This window comes from Phyllostomus hastatus, unplaced genomic scaffold, assembly GCF_019186645.2.
Source record: "Phyllostomus hastatus isolate PE091 unplaced genomic scaffold, TTU_PhHast_1.1 phas_contig_80, whole genome shotgun sequence".
NCBI lineage: Eukaryota > Metazoa > Chordata > Mammalia > Chiroptera > Phyllostomidae > Phyllostomus > Phyllostomus hastatus.
The window spans coordinates 3291356-3317876 of record NW_025333960.1 but is presented as its reverse complement, the minus strand read 5'-3'; the positions used below and the strand labels follow the sequence as shown (position 1 = coordinate 3317876).

Sequence of the window (26521 nt, the reverse complement as noted above, 5' to 3'; positions counted from 1 at the left end):
TAAGTAGGTAAGTTGATGTGCAGTGAACCTTAGAGTGAATACCTTAAAGAAATCCCACAAACTTGGGAAACTATTTTCCTATAAAAATATTCCTTTAAATAGGATATGGTCTTCTACAGTCTTCTTGCCTCTGTATTTGAATTCTAATTAATTTCAAAAAGTTTTACAACTAAGTGTTAAATCTGTAATCATTACCATCAACTTTCCAGCACCCAAGTGAAAATTCACCATTGCAGAAAGGATGGCTCATGGCCACAAGGAGTTAATTATAAACACTGATCAAACAATGTCCTCTAAAATGTAAATGTCTCATTGAAAGCTACCAGCTAAAATAACATTATAAAGTTTTAAAAATACATTTTCCCAATACCAGAAATATAAGTAAGAGTTTCAGTAATTCATTGGGCTATTTACTTAGGGAATATCAGTGCTATGGTTTAAAGAAATTTCCAGTAATAAATTAAAATGTCATTTAAGGGAGAGAACTGAAATTTCAATTATCTTTTGCCTAAAACCTCAAGTAGAAATAATCCTCTGGCTCTTTTCAGTTCTCCCTATCCCTCCTATGTTGGGAGGATGTGCAAAAAAAATTATAGTCAAACCACCAACCAAAATGTAAGAAAATATTTATAAGGTTGTTGTGATTAAATGGAGCAGTGGTGAAAGGCAAGCTGAAATAAATGTGTGAAGGAAATCTCTGTCAGAGTCTGAATGGCCCATAGCCCATGACAATCCTGGGAACTGCTCATCTTCCCCACCTAAAGTTCCATGATAGTATAGGTTCCCAAAGCCATGTTGATACTCCATGAGTCTGGCTACCGTCATGCCAAATGGAAGTGGTTGGATAGCAAACCCAACAGACCAGTCAAAGGTCCTCTCCCGTAATTTAGAATTGAGACTAAGAAACAGTAAGTCAATCAATTTCTCTTAAGACCAGAGCTAATGATAAACTTGGGAGCAAAACAAAGGCCATATTTTGGCTGCTATGTGCATTCCAGGGACAAAAAAGTCTATCTGTAGGAACGTAAGAATGAATTGCATGCACACACACAAATAAATACATAAGCCCCAAGCAAATAAAAGAAAGAGGTGAGAAGATCTTCCAGTTCCTGGTTCTTATCCCATCCTAAGGCCTTGATACATTCCTGTACTCCTAAAAGAACTTATAATAACATATGCTTCCCTGTGTAAGCTTACTCAAATAGGTATTTCCTATTTGTAATTCAAAAGTTCTAATGCATACATTATACAACTGTCTTTCCCCACATGTGTTATTATTAGTTTACAAGAGAGATGGGGTTTACATTACAGTCATACCTTGGTACTTATTGGCTTCAGAACTTGTCAAATTCTGTACTCACTGCATTTTGACAATGTCTCAGCACTCAGTGCTTGCTCAGGACTCATTGCACTTGCTATAACTTGTATGAGTCACAACGCTGCCCCACAAGAAAGAATGCTTCATCATCTGGTTGATTTTGGCACTTGTCATGAGTTCTGGAATGAATTAACGACGAGTACAAAGATACCACTGTATTTAATTTCTAATTTTCCTAAAATAGGATGATTTCCTACAATATAACCATTATAATAACTAGCAAAATGACAAAATAAAAAGACAAGAAGATAAGGGCCCTGACTAAGAAGACGGTTGATTAAAAGAGATCCTTAAAAAGTAAACCAAATAGAGTCTTACTTCTAGATTCTCTTTTTTATATACTTCAATAGCTTTCTCTTCAGATAATCCACAGCAGCCATATTCCAAAGGAGTAAACACCGTAGTTGGAACATTAACATAATCACACTGAAAGATAAAGAAATTACATGCTCTTATTTTGTGACACTTTTTTTTTTAACAACAAAACTTCTATCACATACATTTACAAAAGGAAAATAAGTAAGTCCAGTTCTATGATTCTGACATATCACCATTTCAGGGAATTGTAAATTACACTAAAGGAGATGGGATGAGCACAACTCCAGGGCAGAGACCATCCACTGGCCAGTGAAGAATGAACAGGACTGGCTCTCTCAGAGCCCCAACCTCAGACTTCTGATCTGAAAACCACTCAGTAGAGGAGAAGGCGGGTGTACTTTGTTGCCCTTAAGATACTTTCTAAAAAATTTTTTCCATTCCCACAATTTCTGGGCTCTGCTTTCCTAGAACACCTCCACTAGGTGATGGAGAATTACATGATTTCACCTGAGGCCTAGACCACTCTTGGCCATTTTATTTAACAGTGTCACTGAGATGATAAGCAAAAAAACAGATTAATAGTGCAGGTCTGAGTGACTTCTCTGGACCACCAAGGGAAGATGGCATACACATGTGTACTTGGAGACTGGAAATGCATGAATCCCATGGTTATGACAGAACCCTTTCAGAGCCTTGATCTGACTGAGACACAGCATAAGTGGACAGCACAACCAAATTGAAGACTCTGAAACCTACACATGATCTTCCAGCAGCTCCACTGCCTCATCTGCTTGTGGGAAAGCAAGTGTGAACGCCAAGTTCAAGTGGCATCCCTGCCTGGAGGAGAAAGTGTTTGTGACTGTGTGAAGCAGAGTTAGAACACGTTGGAGGAGGCATCATTAAAACTGTGTGTGTGGACAGAAAGTGGTGTGCAGGGAGAGAAAAAGAATGGAGGCTATAGCCAGGGATGAAGGTCGCTATGCCTGTGCATCCACAGACCCTCAAGGGGTTCCAATGCCTAGAGCACTACATGTCCCCCAAAACTTTGCCAACAAGTTATAGGTTATTAGGTCAGGGATGATGTCCTCAAAGAAAGGTAATCCATAAGCTGACCAGAAACCTATGCAGAGAAAGGTGAGCTGCGCCAAATTGTTTCTTTTGTAGGAAAATAAACTAGGAGTAAAGGAACGATCCCTCGTGTGGTAGTGTGACAAGAAAAAACAGAGTTGTGGCCAAATTAAGCTAATGGAAGGGCACTCTGTGAAGCCCACTTCCATGTGCTAGGGCCCCAGAGCAGCCGTGACACCCAGACCCAGCCCTGCTTTAACTGCAGTGAGACTCAGTACTAGCACAGCCCTTGTTCTAAGTCACTGTGTGACTTGATTACTCATCCACGGGGTCCTTATAAGAAACTTCCCCAATTTGCCTAGTTTGAGTGATTTTCTATTTTATACAACAGAAAAACACCTCAAAATACTAGGTATATTGCACTAATGAGGTGATTTGTATACAATATGCATCAGCCTAGAGTCTTTAAGTAAAATATATTCAATCGCATTTCACATTTGCTAACTGCTAATCATGAAGCATTTGTGTTTATTCCAGTATGGCTAGAGAAAAATCACATAATCAGGTGCCTAGTTTTCTGACTTCTCTTAAGCCATCAAATGCTCATCACTCCATTTAGTCACCAGTAGCTGATCCCATATCTCATGGCTCAACAGAGGCCTCTATCTCCTGTCTCATATCAACAGAGAAATCAACAGGCAATTCCTCAACTTTCTCCCTTTCATTTAAAACACTCTCTCCACATCTTACACTATTTCTTCCACTTGAACTGGACTTTATCTTGCTCTCCCTGTAGCCTTTCTTTCAGTTCTAGACTTTTAATCACTCTCTTTTTACATACACAATGGTCCACTTCTAATCTCTTTACCCCATGGCCACCATGACTAATTTCTTACAGCATTAGGAATTATTCTGCTTCCACATACCTCGAAATGCTATTGCACTTGGGACAGGATAAATTCTTCTTTGTACATTCATCATTCCTGGCCACACCCATTAATGCCAGCAGTAACACATCCCTGGCTGCCTCTCATCCACCAACACCTCCACATGTGTACTAGATCTTTGTTCACAACTTTACAAGGTAACTGGACTGATAAAATAAGCAGCATACAGCATCCCTTGTAAAGAATATGTACCCTAAACTTTTCAGCTAAACCTAATCATACAAAAACAATCAGAGAAATTCAGAATGTGAGATAGTCTACAAAAAAAATAGACTGGATTCATCAAAAATCAAAGTGATGAAAAGAGAGAGTGTAAAAATGGCAAAATGTTAGTAACTAGGAAATCTGAGTGAAAAGGGTAATATGGGTGATTGTTACTATTCATTCTGAAGTTTGCCATCTTTCTAACTGAAAAGTTAAAAGTGAAGATCTTCACCCACTTCCAATGTCTAGACAGGGCCCTACTTATTTTTTACTGTGGCATCATAGATTTCTGATGATCTGGTGCCAAATCCTCAAAATGCTGCTGAGTATTGTGGATGAGACAATTCTTCCTTTGTGTGCAACAAAACAGTTAGCATTCCTTATACCCACCCAGTAAAACCACTTAACCAGTCAATCTTTCATCTGCTAATACCTCCACATGTCCACAGTGCTCCTGATGGAGCAGAGCATGAATTCCCCCCAGAGCTCTGGGCTTTTGAATGATCTACTTATCAAAAGAGCCCTTTGCTCCCTCAGTTTTAAATCACTCATCCTACAAAGCCCATCCCAAATCTTTGATCAAAGACTACAAAAGGTGAAGGAGACTGTAGAACTCACCTGATTCATACCATCAGCTTTGCAGATGGTGAAACTGAAGTGAAGAGAAGTGAAATGACTTGACCAACTTTACACACTAACAGGCATTTAAGCCAGGGCCAGCATCCTGATCCCCTCCTCTCTCTGACAGTGCAACCGACTACCTGGGAGGCCCCTTCTTATCCCTTCAATCAGAATTAATTGCTCCCTCTTCTTACTCATGACCCCCACATACCTAGCAAGCCCCTTGGTGCTGGAACCATGCCAGTACTTTGTACATTATCCAGCAAAACATCTTGTACATGGCATATATTAAAAAAAAAATTTTATAGTAAATTAGTAAATAAGTCAAGTGCAAATGCCTTATTTGTGAAAAACCCTTTACTTGGAAAACAAACACACAAGTTTTATCTGTACTGGTTTTTTAAAGTCATAATTTTATTTAGATATTATCTCAAAAACAACAGTAAGAAACTTACCTTTTCTAAATGACCCCCAAAAAGTCTTCGAGCCAACAGCTTGCCTGCCTGTATGGCAACAGGAGTGAGTTCAAGTTTATCTTCCAGAATATCCCCAATAGCATAAACATACGGCACACTGGTCTGTTCCACATCATTCACTGGAATCTTGCCACTCCTATTAGATTTTGAACGGGAAAAAATATATTATGATTAACTCTATATTGCTAGATGACTAACACTCTTCCAAGAGAACTAAATACAAAGAGGTATGACCTTGCTCTAAGAATTCATGCACCTCAGGCCATTGATTGTCTATAAGACCAATGGCTTACAAGAGCAAAAGTTTCTGTAGCTGCAAAAGAAAACACCTTGCTGGTTGATAAAATGAAGCTCATATTTTGGATGTTGAGGATATTCCCAGATTTCCCCCACAGCTGCACTTATGAGCTTTGAAATCTTTCTCCTTGCTTGACCAAGGCCATAAAATTCACTCTAAGTCAGATGTAGGTGAATACATTTCCTCAATTATTTTTTAAAATCATGCATGAGCTCTTTAAAGCACACAATAAAGAGTTACTTGTTAGCCCTGGCTGGAGTAGCTCAGTGGATTGGGCATGGGCTACGAACCAAAGTGTCGCAGGTTCGATTCCCAGTCAGGGTATATGCCTGAGTTGCAGGCCATGACCCCCAGCAACTGCACATTGATGTTTCTCTCTCTCTCTCTCTTTCTCCCTCCCTTCCCTCTCTAAAAATAAATAAATAAAAATTAAAAAAAAAAGAGTTACTTGTTAATGAAAAAATTGATAACACAGAGCTGGGACAGTACTTACTATAAAATAAATTCAAAGCAATAAAATTTTGCATCTTAGTAATTAAATGAGAATTTTAAGAGGTGATCTGTAGAAACATTGTGCTTTGTGCATCAACATGATCCCACATGTACATACTTCTCATTGATTTTGACACCAATCGTCTCCAAGCCTATTTTCCTTGTAGAGGAATCACGACCAATTGCTAACAAAACCTATAGAGGGAGATCAAAAACACAAATTTATCAATATTAGGAATGAAAGCAGGAACATCACTATAGATCCTTCAGACAATAAAAGACTAATAACTATTTTAAATGCCCCATGCCAATGAATCTGACAGTTTAGATGAAATAGATTCCTTATTTTTTTTTGGTCAAAATGCATTTTAATTGAGGTGTAACTGATACACAACATATTAGTTTCAAGTATACAACATGATTCATTATTTGTATATATTGAAAATGATCACCACAAGTCTAGTTAGCATTTGTCACCACACATAGTTACAATTTTTTCTCTTATGATGAGAACTTTTAAGATGTACTCTCTTAGCAACTTTCAAACATACAATACAGTATTATTAACTCTAGTCACCATGCTGTATATTACATCCCTGAAACAGACTCCTTGAAAGACACAATTTTCCAAACTTATATATAAATCTGAATAATTCTATGTTATGTGCTGAAATTATGTACCCCCTACCAAATTCATATGTTGAAGTCCTAAACATCAATACCTCAGAAAGTATTAGGAGACAGGACCTTTAAAGAGATAAGGTAAAATGAGGCCATTAGGGTAGGCCTTAATCCAATATGACTAACATCCATAGTAGAACACACACAGCACAGACTGATAATTGTGTGAGGACATAGAGAGAAGGCAACCAACCATCTGCAAGCCAAGGAAAGAAGCCTCAGAAGACACTAAATCTGCTGACACCTCTGTTTCAGACTTCCAGCCTCCAGAACTGTGAGAAGCTAAATTTCCTTTGTTAAGCAACCTAGCCTGTAGTATTTTGTTAGGGCAGCCCTCACTGACTAATACACCCTATACAGTTTCATTAAGGAAACTGAATTTACAATTTATAAACTTCCCATTAATAACTCCAAACCCAGATGACTTTACTAGTAAAGTCTATTCAACACGTAAGTAAGAAATAACACTAATGGTATGCAAACTCTTCCAGACAAAAGAGAAGGGAGCCTTCCCAATTCCTTTTTATGAGACCAGCATAAACACTGACACCAAACTCAAACAACGGTATTTAAGTGCAATTATAAGCCCTATGTCTTCATGAACATATATGTAAAATCCTTAACAAAATCTTAGCAAATCAAATACAACAATATATAAAAAGGATAATTGATCATGACCAAGTGAGGTTTATCCCAAAAATACAAATTTGGTTTAACGTGCAAACACCAATCAATGTAATTCATCATATTAACAATAAAGGAGAAAACAATATAATCATCCCAATAGATATGGAAAAAGTATTTGACAGAACTTAACATCCTTGAGGATTTTAATTAAATCCTCAGCACACTAAGAATTAAAGAAAACTTCCCCAACCTGATACAAGGTATCTGTAAAAAACAGTACAGCTTACACCCTAGCAGTCATAAAAGACTGAATGCCTGGGATCAACCCTAAGATCGGAGTAAAGTAAAGATACGCACTCATAATTTCTATTCAGCACTGTACTAAAGGTCTTAACCAGTGCGACAAGCAAGAAAAAGGAATAAGAAGATGTAGCTTGAAAAGAAGAAACCAAATTGGTTTCATATGCAGACATAGGCCCTAAGAATCTACAAGGTCAATATACAAAAATCCTTTGTATTTATATAAACTACCAAACTAACTCAAAGTTAAAAAATCTTAAATGCCATTTACAATAGCTTAAAAACACAAAATACCCAAGATAAATTTAGCAAAATACATGAAAGACCTCTGGAGCAAAATTATAATATATTGCTGAGAGAAACTAAAGAATACATAAATAAAGATATAGGATGCTCATGTATTGGAAATATTAATGTCATTAAGATGTCAGTTCTTCCAAACTGATCTATGTAATCAATACAATCCCAATCAAAATCCTGAAAGGCTTTTTTTTTTTTTAAATAGCAAGCTGGTTTTAAAATTTATATGGAAATGTAAAGGACCTAAGCAAAGGTCCTTTGGAGGACTTACTGTACCTGGTCTGAAATTTATGTCAAGCTTCAATAATCAAAACAAGGTGGTGAGACAAATGATCAATGGAAGAAAGAGTGCAGAAATAGACTGATGGCTAATCAGTCAAATCATTTCAACCAAGGCACCAAAACAATTTAATGGAGAAAGGGAAATCTTTTCAACAAATGGGACTAGGCCCACATAGAAGAAAAAGTACCTCAATTCCTACCCCACACCATAAACAAAAACTAATAAAGATGGATTACAAACTTAAACATAAAAGATAAAATTATAAAGCTTCACAAAAACTACAGAATATCTTTATAACCTTTAGGTAAGCAAATATTTCTTAGAGCACAGAGAAAGCCTTAACTATAAAACAAAAAATAAAAATTTTTTAAAACTATAGCTGATCAAAAGATACCATAAAAATAAATAGGCAAGTCACAAATGGGAAGAAATATTCATAATACATATATCTGAAGAAAGAAATATATCAAAATATATACAGAACTTCTGAAATTCAAGAATAAAACTTCAAATAACCCAACAGGCAACAGGCCAAAGACTCAGACACTTAATAAGGGAAAATATATAAATGACCATTAAAACAGAAAAATATGTTCCACATTGTTAGTCATCAGGAAGATGCAACTTAAAACCACAGTAAAATACCACTACATCAGGGGTGTCACACTCATTTTCACCAGGGGCCACATCAGCTTCACAGTTACCTTCAAAGGGCTGAATGTAATTTTAGGACTGTATAAATGTAACTATTCCTTAACAGTTAAGTGAGAGCTCGGCGCTGCCACCAGGTACAAACAAGGTGCCGGGCTGGATAAAACAAAGTGGAGGGCCACTAGCCTTGGGTTTGCCACCTGTGCATTACACATATTAGAATGGCTAAAATGAACAGCCAACAAACCCTAAATATTGGTGAGGACACAGAACAACCAAAACTTTCATGCATGGCTGGTGGAAATATAAAATGACATAATCATTTAGAAGGTATTCGGCATTTTCTCAAAAAATTAAACATAGAAACTATCCTAGGACCAAGCAGTTTCACCCTTAGATATTTACTTACCCATGATAAATGAAAATATAGATCCACAAAAGGCCTTATACCTGAAATTTTCATAGGAGTTTAAGTCATAATTAGCCCATGCTGGTAACAGCCTAAGTGTCCATCCACAGGAAAATGAATAAACTATGGTATACATACAACTGTATATTCATACAATTCATACAATTAAAAGAACTACTCATATACACAACAACATAGATGAATCCTAAAAACACTATTCTGAATAAAAGAAGCCAGATATCAAGGAGTACCTACCATATGGTTCCATTTCTGTGATGCTTAAATAGGCAAAACTAGTCTATGGTGACAGAATCAGAATAGGATTGTTTGGGGTCAGGAAGTGAGAAGAGACACAAGAGCTTACTACAATCACAGATGTGTTTTGTTACCTTCAAAGGAGGGTGGATTACATGAACATGTGCATTTGTCAAACTGACTGAACTATACATCTAGGACCTGTGCATTTCACTACATGTACATTATACCTTGTTACAAAATTAAAGAATTTACTAATTTAGATATTGTGAACAACTTTATACCAATATATTTGGTAACTTAGATGAAATGGACTAATTCCTAGAAAAATATATTAATCTAAAATAACTCAAGAAAAAAACAGAAAGCCTTAAATGCCCTTTGACTGTTAAAAAAAATGGATCAGTGGTGAAATACCATAGAAAATTCTAGACTCAAATGGTTGCATCAGTAAATTCTATCAAATATACAAAGAATGTTCCAATACTACATAAATGCTCCCAGAGGAAAGAAAAAGAGGAAATATACTCCAAACTCTATTCATGAGTTAATGTAACCTAGCAAACTGGGGCTTGACCACATGGCACCTTGATGCATGATCCAACAATTAGTGTTGAAGGAAACAGGGTTTTATTTACAGGATTCCAACCTTGGGAGGGCTGAAAGCACTCTTGCTCAGAGCCCTGTTCTCCCACAAGACCCAGAACTTTCCTTACTCCCTACCAGGCTGTAAGCCAAAATCATTCCAGGAGTCCCCACATCTTTATCTGTTCTTAAACCAGCTGTGCAAACAGGTCTCCATCCCCTCTGGAAGGTGCTCTTGTAGGTTTCAGAGTGGCCATCCTCTTGCAGAAGCTCTCCTTCAGGATCTGGGGTATGTTGTTCTCAGCCTCCATGTAGTGGTTCAGGGAAACATGTGCCATGTTACACTGGATCATGGTGGAGTTCAGGGAGGCACACGTCCCAAAAGAGTGGCTTCTCCATATGTCCTTCAGAGAAGCAGAAGTCTGTAGCTCAGCACTCCTGGTCACAGTTCAGTTTCAGCTCCAAGCATCTCCCATAAATCTGTGCTTGGTTAGGGAGGTCCTCACATACCTCCATCAGCTCTCTCTTTATACCCTTTCCTCCTGCACAGCTTCTTCCTCCTCTCTTTCAGCCCTCTTTTAAATGCTTGACCTGGAGCTCTTATATGACCTCATATCCGACATAGGAGGAGTAGCCCCTCCTATGATGTGCTACTTTTGCTAGTTCCCCTTTTTCTTTTACCTTCTTTCAGCTACCATCTTTAGTCATGGCAAGAGTTCCCTGTGACAGAGGGGCATCAGGGCTGGGCATCCACCTCCCCTGGCTATATCACCAGTCAGGATAGGCCCTTAAAGTCACGTATACCCTTTGCCCTGGGTGGCAGCACAACTATTAAGTTGTCATTGTTATTCAAAGTACCTTAACTGCCTTTTGTCCACTTCCCCATTCCCCTAATCCAAGTTTATCAGGAACATGCTCTGCTATTTTCAGGGACCCCTACACTACATGCAACCTATTACATTAGAATAAACTTGATACCAAACTCTGACAAGTTCAATATGTGAAAGGAAATTATAAGCCAGTATGATTCATGAATATAATGTAAATATTCTAAATAAACAAATCCAACAATATATAAATAGGACCTTTACCAAATTAGGTTTATATCAGGAGCAAAAATTTGATTGAAGATTAGAAAAGCAATGTAATTCAACATATTTACAAATGAAAGAAAAAAAATTTGATTATTATCACCTACAAAAGGAACTGTTAACTGAACTCATATACTCATGACTTTTAAAACACAAAAAACCCACATAACCAAAAACCCTTAGCAAACAGAAAATAGAAAAGAATTTCTTTAACTTGATAAAGAATATCTATAAAAACCCTACAGAAAAATTATTCTTAAATAATGAAACACTGAAAACTTTCCTTCAATACTGAGAACAAGACAAGAATGGCTGCCACCACCATTTCTGGATAACACTCTACTGGAGGTCCCAGTTGGTACACTTATGCAAGAAAAAGAAGTAATGAGGAAAACAGTAGAAAAGAGGAAACAAAACTGTTGTTATTCACAAATAATATGAATATGTACAAAGAAAATTCAAATTAATCTAAGGATAAATTGTCAAATAAATTTTATATTTTAATACATTTTTGATTAGACTCTCTACATCATTTCCTTTTTTAACTAAAAAAATCCACATGTTTTAGAGTATATAAAACATAAATGTATAATTTATGTGAAAACTATAAACTATAGCTTACAAAAGAAATGTTGGCATCCAAATATCAGCAATTTAAATTAGAATTGTTGCCATCCAAAAATAGCCCATGCACTATCTGGATATTTTAAATATTATTTTTTAAAATAAAAATATATTTCAAAAAGATACTTTTGAAAATATGAAAGATATTTTAAAAATAAAAATACACAATATACAAATATAAAATGATTCAGTGTTTATTGCAAAAATATTTAAATGCAGAAATGTATAAGATATCTAATGCCCATGAAATAAGTATTAATAATAGTCAGGAATATCTGCTTCTAGATTTTGTTCTATGCGTAGTTACACATATACTTGCATTTTACCATGGTATCCTTCATGTACCATTATAAAAGTCAACGGACCAACTACCTTCCACATTCACTACACTCTTACAAAGAATCCAAAAAACAGTTAAGCCTGATATAATTTTCCCATAAGTGTCTTCTGTGCTAAATTATGAGTGTGTTCAACCACTTCTTGCTTCTACAATAAAAACTTACTGTGTTGTATACTCCTTCAATAGTTTCTGGTCCTTCAGTGGATTCAGCCACTACTTTCAGCTTTCCAGGTGAACCTTTCTCCAACTGTTGAACCTAGTAAGGATAAACAATGTAATGATTTTATCTAAAGGGAACAGAAAACTAATGGGTCCTAGGATGTGCATGTGACTGTGAATATGTGTGTGTGTATGCATTTAGGTTTTTGGACTAAACAGAGAGAGACAGAGAACAGAGGACTGTCACAAGATACATTTTGGAGGTAGATTAGTTGGAGATAACATAAAAGGAAGAATGAAGGGATGTTTACTAAGATGTTGGTTTAGTATATTGTGTGGACTATAGTATCATTTAGTGAGTACACAGAACAGAAAGATTAGCAGGGGAATATACATAGGCAGAAAATCAAGAGTTTCATAATTGTCTTGTTAAATTTGAAATGTTTATGAGGAATTCAAGTGGAAATATCTAGTAGACAGCTGTCCAAATGAGTGTGGAGTTCAGGAGAGATGGCTGAGCAGGATATATATATATCTGAGAGCCATTAGCATTAAGATAACAAAATGTGGGCCTAAAGCAGACTGCCTAGGTATAAAGGGCAGAAAACTGAAAAGGGAGGAGGGACCAGGTGTTCTGATATTTACAAGTGAGTATACCTGGAACCACAGGCTGTGGAGTCAGAGAAGTAGAGAAAGGAGTGGGTTTCAAATGGAAAGAATGTCAGTTTCACCAACTTATGCCAGAGGCCCAGTAAGGTAGGATAGAGATGTAAACATGGCTTTGACAATACCATCTGACAAATAGTTTCAAATGAGTGGTAGGGAAGGAAGAAGCAGCTGAGAGTCTGAGGCAGCAGGAAATGAGGTAAGAAATGAGAAGTAACATGTATAGTTTTCTCCTAAAGGGAAAAAAAAAATGGGGACCCAGCCAGAAAAGTAGAGAGGGGAGGAAGGGCTTATTTGTTTAAAGATGAATGACACTGAAGGGCATGATAGAGGAGAAAGGAAGACCCTGAAGATGGGAAGTCCTTGAAAAGGTGGGAGAAGGCAAGGAACAGTGAGAGAAGAGGGAATCTGGCCTAAGAGGAACAAGGACCCCTCCCTGTCAAAGGAAGAGAAGACAGGGACAAATCGGGGCCAGTATTATAGACTTGGGGTGGGAACACTATCCTTAAGGTTTCCTATTGAGCACAGACCAATCCACTCAATGACATGAAGGAGGGGTAAAATAAAAGGCTAAAGAGAGAGTAAAAAGAACATAAAAAGAATTCCAAATGTCATTCAGACTCACCATGACAGGTATAAATTTCCGTAAGAACTTAACACCATGTTGTTCCATGTAGGAACCCACTTTCTCTGCCATTTCTTGATCAAAGCCACGAAGAAGGATTGAACGCACCATAATTGTGACATCTAAGCCAACACCAGCAAGAAATCCTGCACATTCCAGAGCCACATAAGATGCACCAATTACTAATGTTTTGCCAGGGCAATAAGGCAGAGAAAAAAGGTCATCACTGAAAAATAAAAATAAGAAACAGAATACCTAGGCAATAAAAATGAAATGAGTTACTGCTTTCAATGGTCTTTTGTTGGCTGAATTACAATTTGGGGCTTGAGTGAGGAAACACTAAAAGAAATAGCCTTTTGGAGTTTGTAATAGCCTATGGAGGAAGAAGTATACCTCAGTTTTTTAAAAATCAAATTAGTGGATTGCAAGCAAAGTTTTGTGTGTATGGTTTTTATCCTCACCCAAGAACATTTTTTCATTGCTTTTAGAGAGAAAGGAAGAGAGGAGGCAAGGGGAGAGAGAGGGAGAGAAGAAACATTCCTGTGAGAGAGAAACATAGAGTGGTTGCCTCCTGTACCTGCCCCATCTTGGAACTGAACCTGAAACCTACATATGTGCCCTGACCAGGAATCAAACCCACATACTTTTGTTGCATGGGACAATGCTCTAACCAACCAAGCCACACTGGCCAGGGCACAAGGGAAAGTTTAAAAAAAAAAAAAAACAGAATAGAAAATATTAGGTTAACTTATATGTGATAAGAAGAAATATTATTTCATTTTGGATGTGTGTGTGTGTGTTCACCTGAATAACAGCACAATGAAAAATATGTTTCTTAATGTGTATCTGGTCAAAAAAAGCTTGCAAGTCATTGTACTACATTATATTTTATTCTCTTTAGGAACGGCCAGCCATGATTCTCCTGATCAGCTGGTTCATTGTTATTATATTAGACACTAAAACCTAAAGCTAATTGTATTTGTCTCTTCTCTTCAGCCTCCAGGAAAGTTAGAGCCAAATTCCCAGAGCAATTATCTAGAAACATAAAACACATTTTTGTGCATAAATGTGACCTTATTATTTACCTAACTTTATTTTCTCTTTACTCCATTATGTTAACTACATAGCTTCTTGCATTGTATATACTTTTATTTATCAATTCAAAACTTTGTGAAACAAGACAGGAAACACATAAACATAATATAATTTACAGTGAAAATGGCCTATTTAATCTTACCTAGTAATACAGTATTCTTTATCTCCTTGAATTCCCAAATACCGTGGTCTTTCACCTGTTGCTATGACAAATTTTGCAGCAGTATAATAAGTTTCCTGTCCTTTTCTATTGGTTGCCTTGAAAAAAGAAAAGTAAATTTCACTTTTCAACCAACACTACAAAGTACCAGTCACCACAATCCCCTCTGTGGAGCTTCCAATCAAAAGGAAGAAACATGCAAAATAATAATGCAGTGTGATAAGCATCATCATAGAAATAGAAGTCTTCACAAAACATTAGCCAAAAAACCATAGTGGGGATGGTTTAAAGGTGGTGGCATTTCAAGTGGAGATGAGAAAAGTGCAAAGACTTTAGAGAAATGGAAACCTAAAGAGAAAATAGTACATAAAAATGTACACTGAAAGGCCTGAAAGCAGCTAACATCCAGGGAACAGCAAGTGGCCAGAAGTGACAGGACAGGAGGCTATGTGTCAGAGGTGAAGTCACACAGATTAATGACAAAAGTAAAGATCCTTCCATGCCATCCTAAAAATCCAGGCTATGGAGCATCAGGAAAGGTTGTTCATTGTTTGTTTATTTCCAACTATATAAGTAAATAATAAATACATTCACATTTTAAAAATTCAAAAAGCAATTAAAGTATTTAAGCAAAGGGATGATTTTAGTGGGATGGAGGGAGGGCAACCTGGAGACAGGGATCTGTGACAGACAAACAAGTTCAAGCTGTGAGGATGAAGTGAGAAGAACCTGAAGTTTCTTGCTGGAGTAACTGGAGAGATTCTAGTATCACTAAATGAGGAGGCATAGGAGAGGCAAGGATGGCTAGGAATGATCACTTATTCAACCAGCTATACCAGGTATATGACAGTTTGAGAACTAAAACTGACTGACTTGGATTTCTAGTATGTTTCATGTGAATATGTAGGTCAAATTAGCCCATGTATGGCTGTAAAAGGGTAGCTTTAAATGGACCACCTCACACCTTTCTATTCAGTAAATGACCATAAAATAACCTCAAATTCTATCAAGATTATTGCACACTATGCTACAAAAGCAGGGGACAAAAATAAACTAGGTTCTTGAGGATGATATTTACTTGTCTTTCAAAACTCCAATTAAAAAGTTTTGTGTTCATCAAAATGGTCTCATTTTCCTTACATATTGATCTTATGATACATAAACATTATAAATATAAATTTATAAAATACACTAATCTGATGCTACCTTTATTAATATTTTTATGAATAATATATATTGAAGTTCTATTTAAGGTTTCATTTTTTAAAAGAATTAACACTAAAATTTTGATTTTTTTACTGTTTAAACATTTTCTTTTAAAATGGTAATCAAAAGGCAATTTCAAAAAACTTTAAAGAGTTCTTTAAAAGGAAATTTCTTTAGTTTAGCTAGGCATGTGGAATCCACAAACAATGGAGGAAATACTTGTGCATGCATGGCCGAATATATACTAGCTATACCCCTTAACATGCAACATGGAATTTTAGTTCAAGGCAAGTACAAGCAGTAGTAAAGGAAAGCAATGAACAAGACAAAATATTCAAATAGTACCTTTATTTTATGGTGCTCAACAAATTCTCCATAGGAATTTACATAGGCCACAGCCTTCTCCCTCAAAGACAGCCTGTAGCTCCAATTTAGAGAGCCAATGTGGTTTTGAATAGCTTCTGTCATGGTCTTCCAGTTGTGCCTCACTGAAAATAAATAACCAGGGTGAAATCATAAAGTGAATTTTACTGTAAATGTAACTACATATAACCACACATGAGCCACATAATATATTGCTTTAAAAATCAAGAAGTGAACAGAAAATAATTAGTAACTTAAACCTTTTTTATACTAGCTATGATTCATACTTCTTCCTCTTTTATATTATAAAACAGATGCAAAAAAGCATAGTTCTGAAAAGAAGAAAACTGGGAAAAAAAATCCACCAAGGAGAGAATGGGGAAAACTAGCTCTCCTATGGCCATGCATGCAAAGTTATGAGGCAGGAAGATCTCTACTCAGGAGCACCGGAGGAGGCACTTTCACATTCTGTGAGGGCCTGCTGCATGTGGCCTTCTGTAATAAACCGTTCTATGTGGGGTGGGCCCAGCTCCCACTTGGAGATGCACAGGACCCATGCCCATGGATAGGTTCTCCTGTGGGGAATCATGCCTGCAATGTACCTAGGCTGCTATGAGTCTTGCTTTTTACTAAAACTCCCTCACCCTGAATTGAGGACATTTACTACAAAGCAACTTCCTAAAAACCATGCTAAACCTTCCAAGGATGAGTGCAACCAGGTTCAACTACTTTTGCCTTTTCATTTGCAAATATCCCTCTCCTGTGATGTGATTAGCAGCATTGGCTCCTTTGTTTTCTGTAATAAGTAACCATCCAAAGTGAGCCTGTGAATAGTCAATGAGGACCTTCTTGTACTGTGCCAAGACAATAAAAGCTCATTGGAGCAAGGGCTGAGGCTTTTGCTCCCCTTGAGAGAAAAGCCACGTTGTCCCTTTTCCTCCACCAGATTCGGTAAATCCTGTGAATGTCTCATTTTCATCCATAATGAAGCAGACCCCAGGAGACAGGGTCCACATCAGCCTTCTGCATTTAAAGGGAAGCAGGCCTCAGGTCAGTGAGCACTGCACAATCACCTCCCCAGACAGGTCTGGACTATTCCCATTCAGTTCAACCAGCTGTGGTTTTATGATAGTGAATACCCTATATTTCTTTATGATAAATGTGGTTATTACACACCATTGCACACCATTTGTATTGAAATGCTTACCCACTTCCTGGTGAAGTTGGGTGGCAGTTGATGGGATCAGATTTCTTATCATCCCTGTATCTTCTAGGTGAAATTTATTTCTGGGCATTCACCTTACCTGCTGATGCTGGTTCCTAAAAGACATACTGTCTCCATGTGTCACCATGTTTGTGAGACAGAGGCTAGCCCAAGGGTCCCAACAAACTAGATGAGATCCCTGAAGACAAACCCAGGCAACAGAGAGTTCACCCTCTCATCACCATCTAGTACTCTCAAGAAAGGCCCCACCACTCATCAGGAACATGGAGATGTTATGATGCAAGCAAGGAAATGAGGTCACAGTGCAGAGAGGCTTTGCTAATGTAACTGTTTATGATCCAGAACTCATATCACACTTTCTAGGTTGCCAATATATATAGTAAAGTCAACTAAGATTTTGTAATCTGGAAAGTCATTCTGGTTACTATATTACCCAACTACCATCCCATGATGCCTGGAGGTTATGACCCAGCAGTGCTGACCCTTTCTACAACAGCACATACCCTCATATCCTAAAATACCTCTGCCTCACTCCCCCAATAGTTGTAAAAGCTATTCTTCCAACCCTTAAAAAATCATTTATCCCAAGGTCCTTCTCAGTTAAATTCACACTTTATATCCTTGTTTCTGGTTCTTCTTGTAAAAGACATTCTATATATGAGGTTCCCAATATGGCTGCACATCCGGACCCCTGGGAAACATGTTGAAATATACAGATCCTAGGACCCACCTCAAACCTGTGCAGTCAGGAGCAGGACCTCAGAACCTGTAGTTAAAAAGGTCCCCTAGGAGATTTTAATATGGCAAGTCTACGGACTGGCTGTATATTCCTGCAACAGTATCATCATTTTAAATACTGATGAAAAAAGTCATTCTCAAAGATTAACTATCCACACTTTTCAATATGAACTTAGAACAATCTGTTAAGTCCCCCACCAAAAAAAATTTGAGATATTTCTTGGACTTAAATGAAATTTACAAATTAATTTTGATATAATGTCTTCAAAATATTGAGACATTCTCTTCAAAAAACAGTATATATTGTTATAGAATTTGTATATTCTTTTCTTATATATTTTGTACATCCCTAGATACATTTATTCATTCCAAGTTATTCTATCATTTGTGTTGCAATTTTCTATTACATAGTTAACATTACTGCTGATATGTTGTACATTCTAGATATATTGCATATAATTCATATTATAAATTTACAAAATCTTTTTCTTCCTCCTTTTCAAATATGTACACATTTTTCCTTTTCTATTCTTCCTTTTTGTGCATTGGCCAGAAGCACCAAAACAATGTGGGTATTAGTAGTAGAAGTGTACAGCCATGTCTTAGTCTTGACTTTAATGCAAATGTCTCAAAATTTTCTCTATTAAGTATTTGCTTCTGATTTTTGTTCATTATATAAAGGAAGTATTCATTTCTTTGCTTATTTCCCTAACAGTTGTTTTTAAAAAGAATAGATATAAGAATTTTATTATATGCTTTTGGAGCAGAAATCTAGGTCATCATGTGGATTTTATGTACTCCTACCATGATTTCCTGATGTTGACTCATTCTTGCATCCCCAGAATGAATCCTCATAAGGACAGTGCATTCTTTTAGTAGAGTGCTACAGAGGATTTGTCAATGCTTTTTCTAGAGGTTTGTCACCTCAATAGGCTATAGCTTTCTACACTTACACTATTCTTCTGTATAATCAAGTCAGCCTCAAAAAATAAAAGGTAAACCTTTTCAATTTTTCTAAGCCTTACACAATTTAAATTAGAGAGAACCCCACAGGCAAGGGAAGTAAAGGCAAAAATAAATGAATGGGATATCAAACTAAAAAGCTTCTGCACAGGAAAAGAAACCAACAATAAAACAAAGAGGCAACTGACAGAAAGGGAGATGATATTTGCAAACAACAGCTCCAACAAGGTTTAATATCTAAAATATATAAAGAACTCGACATTACTGAGGGGCCCATGGATGGCAGGATGGCTCTAGAAGCAGGGGCCTAGCAAGGGCCCTGAGGAGTAACCCCAGCCTGGCTATGGCCAGCATGGCCCCTACTCTGTTCTAGCTCTTCCATAAGAGGAACAGGTCAGGAACACCTGACAGGATGCACAGGACCCAGATTTCATGTTCAGGTTTCTTGGAAGCTAAAACTGGAGGTATGTGGTTACAGGACCCAGCGGCCTCAATGTTATCAAAGGACAAATGTGAATCCTAAGAGATTATGGTTACTACTGACCAGACTGAAGCAGGACTGAATCAAATGAAGCACAGTAGTAAACTGACCATAGAATCATCCTCTTAGAACTGTTAGTAAAGGGAGTCCTTAAAAATTGACAATGATAGTAAAATATTATGTGATACTACAGGCTTTGTTCATTTTTGGTTGCTATACCTGTTGCTGGTAGAAAAACTTTAAAATTGTCAGACTTGATGTAATGTAAACCTGAATTCAAGGTAAAATTTAGTCACCAAACTGCATTTGAAGAAGAGATTATGTATTTCAAAACAGCCTTCACACTTGTTACAGTGCAGAAACCTGTTTATATAGCTAAGCTAAATGTCAAATATCACCCATACCCGGTAGGATAGTGGAGAACCCAGCTGTGCAGTGGTAGTAAGAAAAAAATAAGAATTTGTTAAATTTTGCAACAGGTGAAACTATGAAATGATTACTATACTGGTTTTAAAAGTTTGAGTATTACAATTATTCACCGACTCTTGCTAACACAGGACACATTAGTAAACACAAGATTCCAGCACAAATAACACCCCGTTTTCATTACAAAATCTTTTATTCCTAAATCATAAGCATGTAATTCTGTAACATAACTATCACACTGAAGCACACCATATGACATTTTAGGTGAAATATTCAAATTAAAACTATAAATTATTACACCCATATTATTACCCTTTCAGCCACACTCAAGCAGACGTCACTTCTGCTAGACCCTATATTCAGTAAGACATGTGAAGCTGAAGTAGTTAATGTAAAGAAATTTAACTGACTTTAGAGGAAAAAAAAATCTCAGTTGTGAACCTCTTGGGAAAGTGCTTAAAGACAGTTTCCTAGGTTTTGGTCTTTACCACTGGGAAATAAATGTCTTGTCATCCTCATCTAATCACTTTCTGGAAACATTTCTTTAGTATTTCTTTTTGGAAAATGAAAGTATAGCCTAGATAATACTACATTGAGCCATCCAGTAAATCAACAGTCAGTAGAAAATAGGTTTAAAAAGGATGTTAAAAAGGTGACCATTGTATTGGTTCTCTGTTCCTGAGCAAAGACTGACTTTGGAATACCCAAGTTGTCAAGAGTCTCAAGGCAATCATGTAAAAAAGCATTTTCATGTCTGTTTTGTAAAAATGTGAAGTCTACTATATAGTTGTGCAATACTACTTTAGAGTTGCCAAACCACGGTCTCAATAGTTATCTTGTGTGGTATTTCACAACAACCTTGTGAGATAGAACAAGTAGCAGTATTGATAACTACATGATTCTTTTCCTAGTTAGAAGAATCATGTGTAAGCCCAATAACTACAATACAATAAAGAAATGATTGCTTTAAAAATAAAATGTGTACAAGTGTGCACGTGAGAAAATGTAAACTGGTGAATGTCACATGGCTAGTAAACCTGCAGATCTAATGAAGCCACCTTTATTTTTAAACATCTTTATTGAGCTATAAAATAAAACTGAGCCATTTCAAGTTATACACATACAGTTAAGTATCTACCACCCCAAGGAAGTTTTGGAACACTCTGCCTCACCCCAAATGTTCTCTCATGCCCTTTTACAGTCAGTTCTTAACTCCTTCTTACCTATAGCAATCACCGATCTGCTTTTTTGTCTAATGATGGAAGTTTTGACTCTTCGAGAATTTCATACATATGTAATCATACTGGTAATACATAGTCTCTTGTGTTCTATCCTATTTTAACTCAGAGTGATGATTCTGAGATTCATTCATGTTGTTGTATTTGTTAGTAGTTCCTTACATTTTATTGTTGAGTAGTATTCCACTGCATGGGTATACCATAATTTGTTTCTTCACCAGTTGGCAGAGATTTGGGTAGTTTCCAGATTTAGTCTGTAATGAACAACACTGCTATGAACCTTTATGCACAAATCTTTATGTAGATATAAGATTTTATTTCTCGTGGGTGGATACCTAGCAGTGAGATTCCTTGGCCATATGCTTAACTTTCTAAAAAATTGCCCAACTTTTCAAAAAAACAAATAAAATATACAAAGAACTCATAAAATCAGTATCAAACAAACAATCCAACTGAAAAATGGGCAGAGAACCCAAACAGACACTTCTCTCAAAAAGACATACAAATGGTGAACATATATATGAAAAGATGTTCAACCTTACTAGCTATCAGGGAGATGCAAATCAAAACTATCATGACATAGCACCTCATTCCTGTTAGAACAGCTGTTATCAACAATACAACTGATAACAAGTGTTAGAGGGGTTATGGAGAAGAGGGAACCCACATTCACTACCAGTGGGAATGTAGCCTGGTACAGCCACTATGGAAAACAGTATGGCAGTTCCTCAAAAAATTAATAACTGACTTAGTATATGACCCAGCAAATTGTGTCCTGAGGATCTATCTGAAGAGCTTGAAAACATGTATTCACAAAGATATATGCACCCGCCCTGGATGGTGAAGCTCAATGGATTCAGTGCGGGCTGTGAACCAAAGGATCACTGGTTCAATTCCCAATCAGGGCATATGCCTAGGTTGTAGGCCAGGTCCCCAGTAAGGGACACATGAGAGGCAACCACACATTGATATTTCTCTCCCTTTCTTTCTCCTTCTCTTCCTACCTCTCTCTAAAAATAAATAAATAAAAAAAGATATGTGCAACCCTATGTTTACTGCAGTATTATTCACAGTGGCCAAGACATGGAGACAACCAAAGTGTTCTTCAATAGAAGACCTTATAAAGAAGATGTGGTACATATACATTATGGAATACTACTGAGCCATAAGAAAAATGAAATACTGCCATTGGTGATGACACTGATGGACCCAGAGAATATTATGCTAAGTGAAATAAGTAAGTCAGAAAAAGCTAAGAACCATGCACACGATTTCACACATATGTAAGGTATGAAACTGAAACTCATAGACACAGACAGCAGTGTGGTGGTTGCCAGAGGGAAGGGGGTGGAGTGAGGTGGTGGTGGGGGGCCTAATATATAGTCTTAAAGAATTTAAAAATAAATAAGTAAAATGTGGATTCAAAAATTCAAAAAAATATAGAGAAAGAGTTCCTTAAAGATTTGAAGAAATTTATTTATAATTCTATGCTATCTTGGGGAATGTGTTGTTCTTAAACAATGTTTTCTTAGACAGTTCAAGTCAATTCTGGTTACTCATGTTTTTCTGAAAGATACTCCTTTTCAAGGAGATATTTAAAATTTTAGACATCCAGTCAAGATAGAGGCATAGGTACACATAGCTCACCTCCTCCCAAAACCACAGCAAAAGTTACAACTAAACTACAAAATAAATATCACCCAGAACTGTCAGAAAATTAAGCTATATGGAAGTCCGATGGAACTGAAGAAGTCATAACCATTCAGACTGATAGAATGGGTGGAGATGAGGAAATATGGAACAGACAGTCTCATACCCATGCATGGTGGATAAAAATCATGAGGGATATCTTAGGAGGGTTCCCAGCCCCACACCAAAGCACTAAGGCCACAATTCCAGTGCCAGGAAGGTAAGTCTCCATAACTTCTGGCAGTAAAAATGAGTGGGGGTTGGGGCGGCAGAAGAAACTGCAGGATTTTCAGGCATCTCCTCTTAAGGGGCCTGCAATGGTCATAGAAGTTACACAGACACACTCCCTCTGGACTACAGCATCAGGGCAACAGTTTGAAGCACACCAGCGACATACAGGGAGAAAATGAGGTGTCTCGCATCAGGGTGAGTGCCAGGGAGCAATACCTCCTGGAAAAAACTCCTGAGTCCAGGCAGCTGCTATTGTCCTTTTCTGAGCCCTCTCCCACACAGCCATAAAGTGACTGTACCATATCTGAGACTTCATCAACCAAGTTCACAAAGGATGCCCCACCTTGGCGATTACTTAAGTCTCTGCCCCATTCAACTTATAGGTGTGTTTTTCTACTACATTAGGCCATACTACTAAGACAGGGAGTCAAAGCAGCTCTACCTAACACACAAACACAGGGAGGCTGCCAAAATGAGGAGACAAAGAAATATGGCCCCAATAAAAGAACAGAGCAAAACTCCAGAAACAAGCAAACAAACAAACTGGAGATAAGCAATCTATCAGATGCAGAATTCAAAACACTGATTATTAGGATGCTCAAAGAACTCACTGGGTATTTTAACAGCATAAAAACGATCCAACAGAAATGAAGGAAACACTGAGTGAAATAAAGAAAAATTAAGAGGAAATCAACAATAGAGTAGATGAAACCTAGAATTAAATCAATGATTTGGAACATAAGAAGAAAACATTCAATCAGAACAGCAAGAAGGAAAAAAGAATAAAACAAAACAAGGATAAGGTAAGGAGCCTCTGGGACAACTTCAAACGTACCAACATTCAAATCATAGGGGTGCTGGAAGGGGAAGAGACAGAATAAGAAATTGATAACCTATTTGAAAAAGTAATGAAAGGAAACTTCCTTAATTTGGTTAAGGAGACAGACATACAAGCTCAGGAAACTCAGGGAGTCCCAAACAACATGGATGCAAAGAGGACCACACCAAGACACATCACAATTAAAATGCCAAAGGTTAAAGATAAGGTGAGAATTTTAAAAGCAGGAAGAGAAAAGCAGATAGTTACCTACAAAAAAAGTTCCCATAAAAGACTGTCAGCTGATTTCTCAAAAGATACTTTGCCACTAGAAGGGACTGGCAAGAAGTATTCAAAGTAACGAAAAGCAAGGACTTACAACCTAGATTATTCTATCTAGCAAAGCTATCATTTAGAATAGGAGGACAGATAAAGTGTTTCCCAGACAAGGTAAAATTAGAGTTCATCATCACCAAGCCATTATTATATGAAATGTTGAAAGGACTTATTTAAGAAAAAGGTCAAAACTATGAATATCAAAAGGGCAATAAATTCACAACTATCAACAATTGAGTCTAAAAAATGAACTAAGCAAACAAGCACAACAGAAACAAAATCATAGATATGCAGTTCATTTGGATGACTACTGTTTGGAAGGGGAAATGTAAAAATGGGGGAAAAGGTGCAGGCATTAAGAAATACAAACTGATAGGTACAGAATAGGCAGCAGGATGTTAAGAACTATATAGGGGCTTCCAGTCAAGTAGAGGTGTAGATAGGCATGCCTTGCCTCACTGTACAACCATGAGAAGGGACACAACTAACTTAAAAATGAAAAACACCCAGAACTGCCAGAAAATCACCCAGAAAAACACTCAGAACTGTATTGAAGCCTGACAACCAAGGATTTAAACAAACTATGTTTATCCAGATGGGTAGGAGGGGTGAAGATGAGGAGTTGGGGTGGAGAAGATTTGATGTGGCAGTGGTGATTGTGAAACCGGCAGCCACACATTCACATGTGTTGAATAAAAATCAGGGAGACACTTGGTGAGCAAGCCCAGCCCTGGGCTACACTGTGTATATCAGGGCTCCAGTGCCAGGAAAAAGAAAGCCTCGTAACTTCTGGCTGTAAACTCAGTGGGGGTTAGGGCAGAGGAAGAAACTGCCAGTTTTGCAGGACAGCCCAGAATGTGTACAAACCCACCTACCTTGGGATCCACAATCAGGACAGCAGCTGAGGGGGTACCAGGCACACTGGGAAGTGGGTAGAATAACTGGAAACAGGGCGAGGGCCAGGCAAGTCCCCAGAAGTCAGTCAGCAAGGACACTATCCCCTCTTGGAATCCTCTCTCACACACGGAACCATGGTTGCCCCACTCTGGCTAATACCCAAGGATCTTCCCCATATGACTTGAAAGGTGCACTAAAACATAATCAAAGCAACTCTACCAAGTGCACAGACACAGAGAGGTTGCCAAAATCAGGAGACAAAGAAATATGGCCCAAATGAAGGAACAGAACAGAACTCCAGAAAAAGAACTGAGTGATGTGGAGATAGCCAACCTATCACATGCAGAATTCAAAACACTGGTAATCAGGGTGCTTAAAGATCTCAATGAATACGGCAAAAGTCTAAGATAAAAAACTGAAGGCTCTAGTAAGGGAAATAAAGAAAAATCCACAGGAAACCAATACTGAAGGGAAGAAAGCATAGATTCAAGCCAATTATTTGGTACAAAAGGGAAGAAATAAACCTTCAACAAGAACAAAATGAAGAAACAAGAATTTTTTAAAAAATGAGGAGAGTTTAAAGAGACTCTGGGACATCTCCAAAAGGGCCAATATCCAAATCAAAGGGACGCCAGAAGGAGAAGAGGAAGATCAAGAAATTGAAAACTTTAAAAAGAAATAATGAAAAAACACCCCCAGTATTGTAAAGGAAATAAACATACAAGTCGAGGAAGCTCAGAGACTCCAAAACAAGTTGGACCCAAAGAGGGCCACACCAAGACACATCATAATTAAAATGCCAAAAACGAAAGATAAAGAGAAAATCTTAAAAGCAGCAAGAGAAAATGAACAGTTACCTAAAAAGCAGTTCCCATAAGAATATCAGCTGATTTCTCAAAAGAAATCTTGCAGGCAAGATGTGGCTGGCAGGAAATATTCAAAGTCATGAAAGGCAAGGACCTACATCCAAGATTACTCTATCCAGCAAAGCTATCATTTAGAATGGGAGGGCAGATAAGGTGCTTCCCAGACAAGGTCAAGTTAAAGGGAGTTCATCATAACCAAGCACTTCTATGAAATGTTAAAGGGATTTATTTAGGAAAAAGAAGAAGATCAAAACTATGTACATTAAAATGACAATGAACACCACTATCAACACCTGAATCGGAAAAACAAAAACAGATTTCTAGCTAAGGTGGAGGCTCAAGTAGATACACTTTGCCTCCTTGCACAACCAAAAGAAGGACAACAAATTCAC

The 26521-nt window shown here is 37.3% G+C and overlaps 1 protein-coding gene across 2 annotated transcripts in view; it reads right to left on the bottom strand.

The window, feature by feature from the left end:
• TXNRD3 (thioredoxin reductase 3) overlaps positions 1 to 26521 on the bottom strand; it is a 77680-nt gene that overhangs the window by 8756 nt on the left and 42403 nt on the right. For both annotated transcript variants that reach the window (XM_045849646.1, XM_045849647.1), the window contains exons 7-13: positions 16205 to 16347; positions 14636 to 14751; positions 13399 to 13624; positions 12112 to 12204; positions 5921 to 5997; positions 4992 to 5148; positions 1697 to 1804 (exon numbers count right to left, since the gene is read on the bottom strand). In XM_045849646.1, coding sequence (XP_045705602.1) covers positions 1697 to 1804; positions 4992 to 5148; positions 5921 to 5997; positions 12112 to 12204; positions 13399 to 13624; positions 14636 to 14751; positions 16205 to 16347 — 920 coding nt within the window. The remainder of the gene's footprint in view (positions 1 to 1696; positions 1805 to 4991; positions 5149 to 5920; positions 5998 to 12111; positions 12205 to 13398; positions 13625 to 14635; positions 14752 to 16204; positions 16348 to 26521) is intronic.